The sequence below is a fragment of the Hipposideros armiger genome, unplaced genomic scaffold (assembly GCF_001890085.2).
Source record: "Hipposideros armiger isolate ML-2016 unplaced genomic scaffold, ASM189008v1 scaffold_369, whole genome shotgun sequence".
NCBI lineage: Eukaryota > Metazoa > Chordata > Mammalia > Chiroptera > Hipposideridae > Hipposideros > Hipposideros armiger.
In genome coordinates this window covers 603,340-614,686 of record NW_017731719.1, presented here as the reverse complement: position 1 = coordinate 614,686, position 11,347 = coordinate 603,340, and the positions used below count along the sequence as shown (strand labels likewise).

The following is an 11,347-nucleotide window of genomic DNA, read 5'->3' as shown; positions in this document are numbered from 1 at the left end:
ATTTATCTGCTGTGTGATAGATGCTTTGCTAGGTAAGTGCTAGGTACTTTGTAAGTGGGTAGATGGAGAGTGTAAGGAATGGGATTCTGACCATCTATGTCTGAAAACTGGGACAGTTTGGGACAGCTGCAGGCATATCGACATGGCTGAGCAATTTCTATGGACTGGACCTGTTCTTGTAACTGGAAAATCTAGCCTCCTTCTTCCCAGTTTCTCCTGGCCTCCAGGTTGAGAGAATCCCTTGGGATCCATCCTAGTTTGCTTGGAAGATATGAATTCTCCTGCCAACTGGGACTGTAGTCTCATCTTCAAAAATATTAATCTAAACAGAGTGCCCAAAATATAAGCTGTGACCAATGCCCTCCCTCCCTCTTTTCCTTCCTTCCTTCCTTCCTCTCTCTCATTCTCTTTCTCTTCCCCTCTCTCTCCCCCCACCCCTCAGTTTCTGATACGAATGTGTTTATACACCATCAGTCTACAAACACACTATAAAATGTGTCCATAGTTTATGCACTGTGTTATATCTAAGAATTTAGTTATACTAAAAATTTACAACATTAACCATGTTGTGTAAAATTGGTATGATCACAAATTACCAGGATTAGTACTGATTTGTGTATAATCATAGAATATTAGATTTGGGAGGGTCTCTAGGGCACATCTAGGTTAGTCCCCTTTTTCACAAATGAAGAAAGTGAGGCTTAGTGGAGGGAAATGTTCAAGGTCACAGAAAGCTAACTAAACCTTAAGCCTTCAGATTTTCTGTGTAATCTTGCCGTTAAGTCATACAATATTAAATAACCCCACTGACTTTACAGTTTTTCTTTTTGTATCTGTATTTATCTGGAATCATAAACGCCCCAAATTCCTTAGATACTGTGCCCTGTTTGAAAGCCCTCACTTCCCTTATATTAGGCACATGTACACAAGGACACATATAAACACTGCCATTTTATAATAACAAAGGCAAGATTCTGACAGTCCAGGTTTTCATGCCGTGTCCCAGGTTCTCGGGACTTTCCCTGAGTCAGTCCCTCCTCCCCTTTTCCCATCCCAGGTGCTTTTCCCATCTGAGGACTGTTGGGCTCACAGCAATAGAAGCTCAATAGTGCTCACTCTGGAGGGCTAGGATGATGCCGATAAAAGAGCATGCAGAGAAAGGGCAGCATTGTAAGCAGTCGTGGGTGTGCTCTTTGGGTGAACCATTGAATGAATGAACAAATGAAAGCTAGAAGGAGAGAAAAGGGAAGAAAAATGGTGAGGGGATGACCTTCTTTCTGGGTCCCTGGCATCTGTGGTCTTGGGGCTGAGAGATGGGTAGATAAGGGGGTTGTAGTTTAGGAATGGGGGCCTCTTTTGCAAACTGCTGTGGGGTTCAAGGGGTCCTGACCAGCCCTGAGCTGAGTAGATCCTATAATCTCCCTTTTACCTGCAAATGTCTTCTCACTTCTTCTGTATTCCTTGACATCACAAGAGGCAAAATCCTTAGTGCTTTTTGTGCATGTTTTGAAGACTGGGTCTAGGTTTTATTTAATTTTACATCTTTAATAAATGTTCAACAAATATTTCTTTCAATGAATGCTTGACAATTGAGAAAGACAAACATCTGAAAAGTAATAATCCGCTGTTTTAGTCACAGTGTAACTGCTGATGTCCAAATCTTTCCTGTTGTACTATACGTGTGTAGAATCAGAAAGGGAGACGGTGCTGGTTTTCTGTAAAGATGTAGGTGAATCTGGGTTTCAGAAACATTAAGATTTCAGAAAAAACACTATAAACTTTGCAGATGTCACAATTTTTTCAGAAGCTAGGCTGTGTTTTTGTTGAGTGGTATACATAGATTTATAGGAGCTGTGGGCAGACGTGTCTGATAGGAAAATCAACCAGCGTCTTGGTATGTGTTGTGTCTGTGGAAACCTCAAGCTGTGGAAGCTGGAGTGAATGAGTGTAATCCCGGACTGAGCTGGACTAGTCTGGAATCCAAGACTCTTCTGATTGGTCAAAGGGAATTTTTCTTCTACCCTACTCCTTTCTGTGGTTCTGACAGATTGAAGAACTAATGACTTCTGTGGTGGACTGTGACTGCTATTGCTTTTTTGCTGCCCGGAATGTTTTCCTCCTACCCCTTCTGATAACAAATTCTGCTCCACCCCCACATTCATGGTGGGGCAGAGTTTTCCTTGGAGCTATTTTTGCTAGATGCAGTAGAGGCTGACAGAAGGAAGAAACGCTGAGAGGAAGAGAAGGAAGGATGACGATATCGTTTGTAGCCCTGAAAATAGGACTCTGGATTTCCCAGTTAGGTGAACCAAACCCCACCCTTCTCCCCCATTTTTCCATTAGCCATTTTCATCTGGGCTTCTTTCACTTGTAACAGAAGGTGTCCTGATTAATACAGTTCCTCCTATCTCTGCCTACTCAGGGGAACCTTGTAATCTCTGTGCCTCAGTTTCCTCATAAGGATCCCCTGTGGATTAGCTGATCACTGATAAGACTTTTTCACTCCAAACACAGAGTACAGTATTATTGTAAACAGTAACTTCTATTCTTAGGAACTGCAGGTTTCCCGTCTTGGCTGTTTTACTAGAGTTTCTGAATCAGAGCCAGCTCTCTTTCAATAGCACAAGATGCAATTTAAGTAGAATAGTAACACTAGCTCCTTAATTTTAAATAATCCAAAGAACCAGGGACTTTCAGTGACGTGTATAAACATGGTCTACAGTCAATCATTAGATTTTGAACATCATTTTATTGTATCTGGTTTGTGCTGTGGCATTTTAGTGAGGCTTGACAAATAAGACTAAATTCTGGGACAGGAAGCAGTAGTGAATAACAAAAAGAACTAATGTCTCCTTGACATCACTCACTCTTAAGAAAGCTGTTTACTTCTGAGTTTACCTCTTAGTGTGTTTTAAAATACTTTGCAAATCTCAGTCAGCTTGAAATAGCTGTTCTACCTTCTTTCAATAGAAGCCCCCACCTTCTGAGCACACTGGCTTATAGTTATTTATAAACCTGATGTCAGTCAAGATTAATTTTTACATCCCTCCTCCTTACTCCCATCCCCCCACATATGAAGATATACCTATATAAAATTAGAAACGCTTAGGTAAGAATTATTGTCAGTCAGCAATCATTTACGAAGCATGAATTCACCATATTGGGTGAAGCATGTCTCTAAGACTATTCTGTGGATACCAGCTCCTTCCTCCTTTTTTAAAAAAGGTTTCTGTGGCCAAATAAGTTTGGAAAATTATATGCCTCTTTGGGATTTAAAAAATCCTACGGTAGTCAGATTATCTTTGTGTAAATTAGCAATTTCTAAATCTCTTTCTTCAAAGCATCCTTTCCTTTCCATCCATATTCGGTAACATTTCATGGAATAATGTTCTGGATCACATTTTGAAAACCAGGGAGATGGTCTGCACAAAGGATGTGGAGTCAGGTTTGACTCCTGGCTCTGCCACCCTACTCATTGCATGACCTTGAGCAAATTACAAACTCTCAATATTTCGTTTCCACATTGGAATAGTGAAAACAAGACCTATCTTAAACTGGGTTATTTTATGGATTAAGTGACATGGCTGTCCTTTAAACACTATAAGAAAGGCATCATTAGCTATCACAGAGAAATACAGTTGACCCTTGACAATGTGGGGGGTTAGGGGAGCCCATCACGCTCGAGGCAAAAATCCCAGTATACCTTAAGTCGGTCCTCCCCTACTCCCTCCTCCTCCCGATATTCTCAACCGCCAAAATTGACACAACAATGGAGGGTTCAAACTGCATGGGTCAACTGAAAAAGTCCTGGTATGGGCCCCGCGGGGTTCAAACCTGCCTCCTAAGAGGGTCAGCTGTATAAAGTTTTATTAGGAAATTAATAAAATAGGGGTGTAAAGAAACTTGCCCTAGCAATTGTTACTCAACAAACTGTATTTAAGTCCACTTAGGGGCCAGCACTGAGAAAGGAACAAGGAAGCACAGTGAAAACGTCACAAAGTAGGACTAGAGTATGTTGGATCCAGAAATGTCTTTGGCCATGATTGAATTTAACCCTTTCACTTTATAGATGACGCAGGTGAAGCCCAGAGGGGTCAAATGAGTGGCTTATGGTTCCTGAGATAGTTCATATTAGAAACATCTGATTCCCATGCAGTGATTGGCCTCATTGCCAAGGGCTGCCTCAAGATGAGACAGATCATGGCCCCATGATATGTTTGATCTAATTAGGAGAGACAAGATATATAAATGACGTAATTGGAAAAGACAACATGCAAAAAAATTTTAAAGCTCAAAAAATGTGGCTGATGGTAACTATGTGAGATGACAAATATGTTAATTAGTTGACTGTAGCCGTCATTACAAAATAAATATGCACATGAAAACATCCCATTGTACATTTTAAATACATACAATTTTTATTTTTAAGAAATGCGGCTGAAGTAACAGGGGCAATGAGAATTCAAGAATGATTAAGTCAAACAGCCAGGCTGAATTGGAAATAAGGCTGGAGCTGGGACCTTGAAGACTGTACAAAACTGTATTGGATTTGGATGCTGCAAGGGGAAAAACAGTTGTGTTCCAGAATAGAATTGGAGATGATAGTAACAGACTAAATGGCTGGCAATGATCTAAATAATTGGGCATTATGGTTTTGGTGAAATATTCAAAGTAAGCATTTATTGGACACTTCCAAATTCTATGAAGTTTCTGGAGCTTTGGGAAGAACATGAGAAGTAGACAACATGGTCTTTGACTTTAGGAAGCTTATTCTTTATTTCTTATAGGAAATCAAATGGTGAACTAAAATGCTTAATATGATTGCCCATACAGATTTGAACCCAGAATAGTGAGTGCCTGCTCTTATTTGTGTGTGATGATTTGCTACTTTTCCTCTTTCATCTCCAACATGTTCCCATTCTTCCTAGAGTGGATAACTGATTATTGGGTCATCGGAAAAGTCATGACACATTTTTGCAATGAAAAACATAGAAAAAAATACATCATGAGTTTTCTGACAACCCAACAATTAAAAGAGCATACAATGTAAGATTAAGGAATCAGTCACTATTCTCTCCAGCTAACCAGTTCCCAAGTCCTATGGACTTTTGACATTCTAAACATTTCTCAACCTGTTCTCTGCGCTATATGGTATTTCCTTTGCCACTGCATTCTCACCTCATTTATGCGATAACATTGCAACAGGTTTCTAGGTCTCCCTGCCTGCTCTCTTCTCCAATCCTCAATTTCACCTCTCACACAATTAGAATTACTTTTGAAAAACACAAATCTATCTGCTTTATACCTTTAGTGAAAATCCTTCAAAATCCTTAAAAATCCTTTTTAGCTTACAGGCAAAGTCCAGACTCCTTTGCCTGGCATACAGAACCTTTTTGGTCCTGTCTCCCACTTACCTCTGTCTCATCTTTAGTCACTCCCAAACGAAAACTGAATCCCATTCATAAATGTGGTATATATTTTTAGGTCTCATGATTTTTTTCATACCAAAAAGTTGTTTCACTTACTTTAAACTGCAGAACCCATACTCATCCTTCAAAACTCCCTAATTCCTGGAGTGGATAACTGATATAATTAATAGAGCATAAAGTGGGGCCGGCTGAGTGGCACGTTGGTTAAGAGTTGGCTTGGGACGCCAGCTCTGAGCACCAGGGCCCCGGTTCGGATCCTACATGAGGGCCAGTGATGCTGCGCCCTCTACAGCTAAGATGGTGAACAACAGCTCGACCTGGAGCTGGGCTGCCATGAGTCGCAGGAGACGGCGTAGGCTGCAGTGGGGCTTCAGTGGGCTCCCGTAAGCTACCATGAGCGGCCGGCAGCTGGTGTGAGCTGCCAAGAGCCGCCGTGAGTGAGTAGCCGTCCAGTGGCCAGCGACCAAACTGCCTCACCCAGGAAGAGCGCAATGATAATACCAACATGGGCCGGTGAAGCGACATCCTCTACAACTAGACTGAAGAACAAGAGGACAGCAACTTGTCTGTTCCCCTCCCTCAATTTTCCAATAAAATCTTAAAAAAAAATAAAAATGCATAAAATATAAGATTAATATATGTATTCCCTTTAGAACTTTTCCCATATAGTTGATACGGCACTTGGGTATCACAATGGATTGTAAGTCTGCTTTTTCTACTGAGGACTTTTGGGCTCTCTGTGTCCTCCGGGATGAGGACAGCGCTGGCGCATAGGTCCTACAGAGGTGTGGACCTAGTGAGGTCTTCCCTCCAACCTCCCATCCTCCATTCCCGGACTTGACTACGTCAAGGAAGTGCTGAGAGGGGTTAAAATCATCAGGAGAAAAGTGAATTAGGCTTCCAGAAAGTGAAAAAGAAGAGGAAAAAGAAAGGGGAGGTAATATGTGGCCTTGCCAAGATGGCAGGAAAAGGAAGTTCACAGGAGACCGTTACTTCTACAACAGGAAAGGCTTTCGATGCTAAAAAGGCCAATCTATTTTCCTTTTCAGGGAAAACAACACTAAAGTTATCCAGATCTTTTGGATTTGAGCAGATTTTCTTTCCCCTACCCTTAAGCCTCAACTAGGAAAATGGCTTTTAATATGTGGTGACCTGGAGTTGGGAGTTCCCAGGTCCAGGACACAGAAGTCCAGGGGCTGGCTAAGGGAACTAAGAAGAAATCTACCTTTGTTCTCTAATATTTTGCCTGGGGAATGACAGATTTGACATTAAGTCTCCAGAAAGCTGGTTAAAACCATAACAGTATGGACAAGTGGAGACCTCCAATTTACAGGTTATAATCATCAAAAAGTCTTTTGAAAACACCTGGTTGTAACCCAACCATAAAATCACTTGGGTGGCCATTACTGAAAAGGAGTCTGTTCTATTGGGTCCTTCTTAGCAAATGTTTGACTGGGCCCTTCCTTGCAAATGGTACCACAAACAAGTCCTGCAATAATAAAGTGCAGGTCATTTATTTTTCTGATTGTGAAATGACTATATGACAAAATCATTTTATTTTTGAAAGCATTGGTTTTAAATCGGTAAAGTAATAATTAAAAAGCATTAAAAAAAGCATTTTACTTCACTTACTGAAAGTTTCCAATAAACATGTCTGGTTCTCAGCTAGGTTAATGTTATTATATAAGCCTCCCCACAAGGTTTGATCACCACTAATTCCCAGATGAAGAAACTGACAAGCTCAGGGGCCATGGGTTGGTTATCTTTTAGAAAGCGGCCAAGGTGTGATTTGAATCCAGGTCTCTTACCTGCAGTTTCTGAGACCTTTTTTAGACACAATGGTTCTCTCTTCAAATGCAGCTGCAAACAAAATGTAATGGTGTTGCCTTGAGTATTTACACTTTTAAGGGAAGGAGAATCTAAGTGGGAAGGAGAATAAAATGTATAGAAATGAGTATGAGGGAGCACTGATCCCATTTTTCATTTATTCAGAGACTAGTCTGAAAGGAGGTAATTTAAAACAGTACTTCTCTAACACCGGTTAGAATAAGGAAATTAACAATGCAGAATGACTACCAGCGTCTTGACCAAGTGGTTAATAAGGCGAAGGCCAGAAGAAGTCTACACCAGGGCCTGGTGCTTCATTTATGTCAGCGATTAAATAACCAGAACAGGGGCAGAGGCAGGTAAAAAGCAGGCTCTCGCGTGGCTACCGCCGTTGATATTCCTGGCACTCGGTGTTCCAGATGCTTCCTTACAGTCTGCATGTCTATGTGGCTCGGTCTCCATATTCCACTCATTTGTTTTACCTCAACGTTTTGGTCTAGCTCATGGGCACCCCGGACGCAAAATACGCCCGTAAAGGCAAAGGTCATGTTCGATCTCTTTAAAGCCGGTTATCTTTTGTAGGAGGCAGCCCTTTTTGGCCACCCCCGATGCCGTCCTCTCTGCCCGGCCGCGTGCCGTGCCGGGAGGTAGCCATTCCCCACCGCCATCCTAGCCGACCCGCGCGTGGGGGCGCGTGCGGCTACGGGGCGAGAGGAGGGGTGACCTCAGACTACCCTGGGCCCGACCGCAGTACGCTCCGTGCGACTACGCAAGGCGGTGTCCTGAGGTGACACCGGCGGCGCGGCAGAGGCAGCAGGCGCCGCCGATCAACTAGTTCGCACCGAGGATTCCTTTTGGTGCGTGGCCCAGTTTTCCTTAGGACCGGCTCCAACCCCTCGTTGACACCGCCCCCCGCGCTGCCACGCTCCGAGGCCTTCCCCGGGGAAACCTCGCGTCCCTCCCCCGCCGCTCGGCTCGGCCCGGAGCGCGATTCCTCGATTCCACAGGCGGTTCGCGCCGCGGGTGGGGGCGGGGCGCACCGGGAGGAGGCCTGCCGCCTCCGGGGGAGAGGGTCGGGGCCAGGGGGCGGGGGCGAGCCAATCCCGAGCCAGCCTCTAGCAGTGTCGCACGCGGGACACGTCCAAGCGTTTGTTGGCAGGGCCAGTGGGGGGGTGGGGGGGAGGGGGCAAGGAGGAGGGAGGGAAGTTGAGTGACAGGCTTGCAGGGCAGGCTGGGAATTGTAGTTCCCAGCTCCCGTAGCCATAGCCATTTTGTAGTCGGGGGACTACAACTTCCAGAAGATCAAGGGGACCATTCTAAGGTGCCCCGGGAATAGGCGGCTCTCCCCGGGGCCGGGCGTCCTGGGGCACTCGTACCCATTAGCCCCGCTGCAGGTAGACTTGAGGGCACTGGCAAGTGCTAGCGTGTGGCGGCTGTGGGGTGAGCGGCAAGCTGGGGAAAGGGGGTGAGGTGGAGCGACCGAGCGTGCCATGCATTGAGCTAGGGAGCCTCTCTAAATTCCACTCCTAGGCTCGGCGTGGGAGACATGCCCGAGGGGTTGCCCAGGAAGGGTTCGTCAGGGCCTCTTGGGTGTCGAGTCGACGGGGCTGCGGGGGTCCTCGGGATTGAGCCGGGGGCGGTCGGCGCCGGGGTAGGCGGGCGCCTGGGGGCTCAGCTGTGGTAATTTTCGGCTAGCGTCTAGAGGGGAATTATCCGAGGAGCCCTAACTTGTATAAAAGCAGAGTCCATTTAAAGTTGGGCTGGATAGCCTCTCTCTCATTGGTTAGGGGGCTTGGAAAAAAGAGACTCGGCGAGCCCTCGCTGTGGTGCTGCTGCCGCCGCCGCCGCCGCCGCCGCCGCCGCCGCTGGAGTTGACTCTTCTGCTCTCACTGCTGCTGCAGCACAAACGTGACTTCCAACATTTTTTATTTATCTTTCCCTTTTCTTTTCCAAGATGTAACTACAGATCAGACACTAAGGACCTTCACGTTTCGCTGATGTAGTTTTTGGAGGAAAAAGGGGGGGAGTGAAGGGCGTCGGTTTTTTTTGTGTGTGTGTGTTTCGGGGGAAATTTTCCATTATGAGTGTTTTACTAAAGTGAAATTTTTTTTTTGTTTGCTTCGTTCGTCTTTGGCTCTTTTTTTTTTTTTCTTCCCAATTTCGGATTTATTTCAAGGCGAATCGGGCTTTGGGGGAAGAGGAAGAAAAGTCGGATTACAAGATCAACCACCACCAACAACAATAAAAACCACCAGGATATTTCTTTGCAAATTTCTGACGGCTTTAAATTCATGAAGCAATTGTCCCCTTTTGCAATCAGCATTTGGATCTCAGAATGAGCAAGGAAAGACCCAAGAGGAATATCATTCAGAAGAAATACGTAAGTGTTCCTAACAACACATCCTTTGACTTGCAGTTTTAAGCAATGGCTGTGAATGTCAAGTTTATAGATAATTCTGCAGCTGAAGGGTTTTAAACACAGCGTCCGATAAGGCTGTTTCTTTCTTTTCTGAAAGAGGGCTTTTCAGGCGAAGTCGTGTCTGCCTAGTTTGGATGAAAAAACAGATTGGTGTGGAGATACCTCAAGTGAATAAATTGACCTCGAATGACACAACCATAATCTAGTTTTAGATAAAAGGCAAGGGATTTTGGTTTAGCTTGGAAGTGTGGTGGGGGCTGCGGTAAGGTAACTAAACTGCATTCTCGGGTGGGTTTGGCCCCGTATTGCACTTTGCATGCAAATGAGCCTATGTTATTATTCCTGATGTTATTTGGAAAATCGTGTAACGCATGTGTGTTGGAAGCCCTTTAAGTTGCAATCGAGGGTCCGATTATGGCGATCTTATTCCTTGCTCTGGCACATCAAATTTAATGTATGTGGTCGTTTTGGCTTATCTGGTTCGCAACGTAAACCAGTTGGGAATCATGTTACAGCGAATTCATTTGTTGGGATTGACTTTAATAATGGGACTGGTTTTGTTTAAAAATTCATGGTTTCCAGTTTTAGAGGAAAAAGACATACACTATAGTTAATGTTTTTAAGTAGGCATGTGAATGCATATGTGAATGACTACAAATAATTTATCCTTAAGTGGGCTTCTGAAATTCGGTGATTATTCACAGATTTAAATGGTTTGGAATAGTTAAATTTGTTTTGTGCATAGTACTGCTACGTTTTGATTGGCATGGGGACTGTTTTTGTTTTGTGTGTGGTGGCTTTTTTTTTTAAGTTTGGGGGGAGGGAGTGAAGAGGGGGATAGAGGGATTAACCAAATATGCACTCGAGTGATCGGTGATTAGCTGCATGCTTTAAATCAAAGAACCCATTTTTAAAAAGAAGACCAAATGAACATACATTAGGAATAATGCAACGTTATTAGAAAGTTTTATTTAACTCAAGTCGACAAATTGGTGTTAATATTTTCTTTTTTGAGCAGTGTAATATGTGTAATGGGCGATGACCTTTGGAGCACTGGTTTTGTAAAAAAATATATTTAATGGAAAAACTGAATGTCTTTTTGTAGAGGGCTGATCCTCATGTAGACTCGTAAACTTCATCTATGAAAGAAATGCAAGGTTAAATAATCAAGTCCTACTTAAAAAGCTGTTCCCTTAAGAATTTAAGAATTAAAATACATCCGCATTGCAGAGGGCCGGGTAGAATGTAAAGGACTAGTTTAAACTCGGGCTGTAGAAACTGCATGGAGACACCCTAGTCTTGGAGTGTGGACACCTTCCTAGGGCACGTCCGATTCGGGTGCAGCGACAAAGCAAATGGGGTAGAACTTGGACAAGGACCGCCCCTCCGCCCCCATCCCAGACCCCGCTAAGTTGGAGAGCGGTGTGGGGTGGGATATTTTTGCTGCTGGTAGTCAAGAGTATCGTGTCGAGTCCGAGCGTCCGGCCGCAAGCCCGTGGTTGGCGGCGGCCTCCGGAGGCAGAGCACGAATTAAGGCTGTGGGAGCCAAGCTAGTGCTCTCGACGAGCTCCAGCTTGCCGCGGAGGGGAGGGTGTGCGGGGGTCGCGGCTCGCTGGGCCGAGGCTGGGTGGCCGCGCGCGGCCTGTAGGGGGCGGGCTCCGGGCTCGGGGCT

The 11,347-nt window shown here is 44.5% G+C and overlaps 1 protein-coding gene across 1 annotated transcript in view; it reads left to right on the top strand.

Annotated features, from left to right (window-relative positions):
• Positions 1-8,560: 8,560 nt before the first annotated feature.
• JARID2 (jumonji and AT-rich interaction domain containing 2) overlaps positions 8,561-11,347 on the top strand; it is a 270,564-nt gene continuing 267,777 nt past the window's right edge. Inside the window, exons 1-2 of the mRNA XM_019662178.1 lie at positions 8,561-8,650; positions 9,433-9,636. Coding sequence (XP_019517723.1) covers positions 9,592-9,636 — 45 coding nt within the window. The 5' untranslated portion in view covers positions 8,561-8,650; positions 9,433-9,591. The remainder of the gene's footprint in view (positions 8,651-9,432; positions 9,637-11,347) is intronic.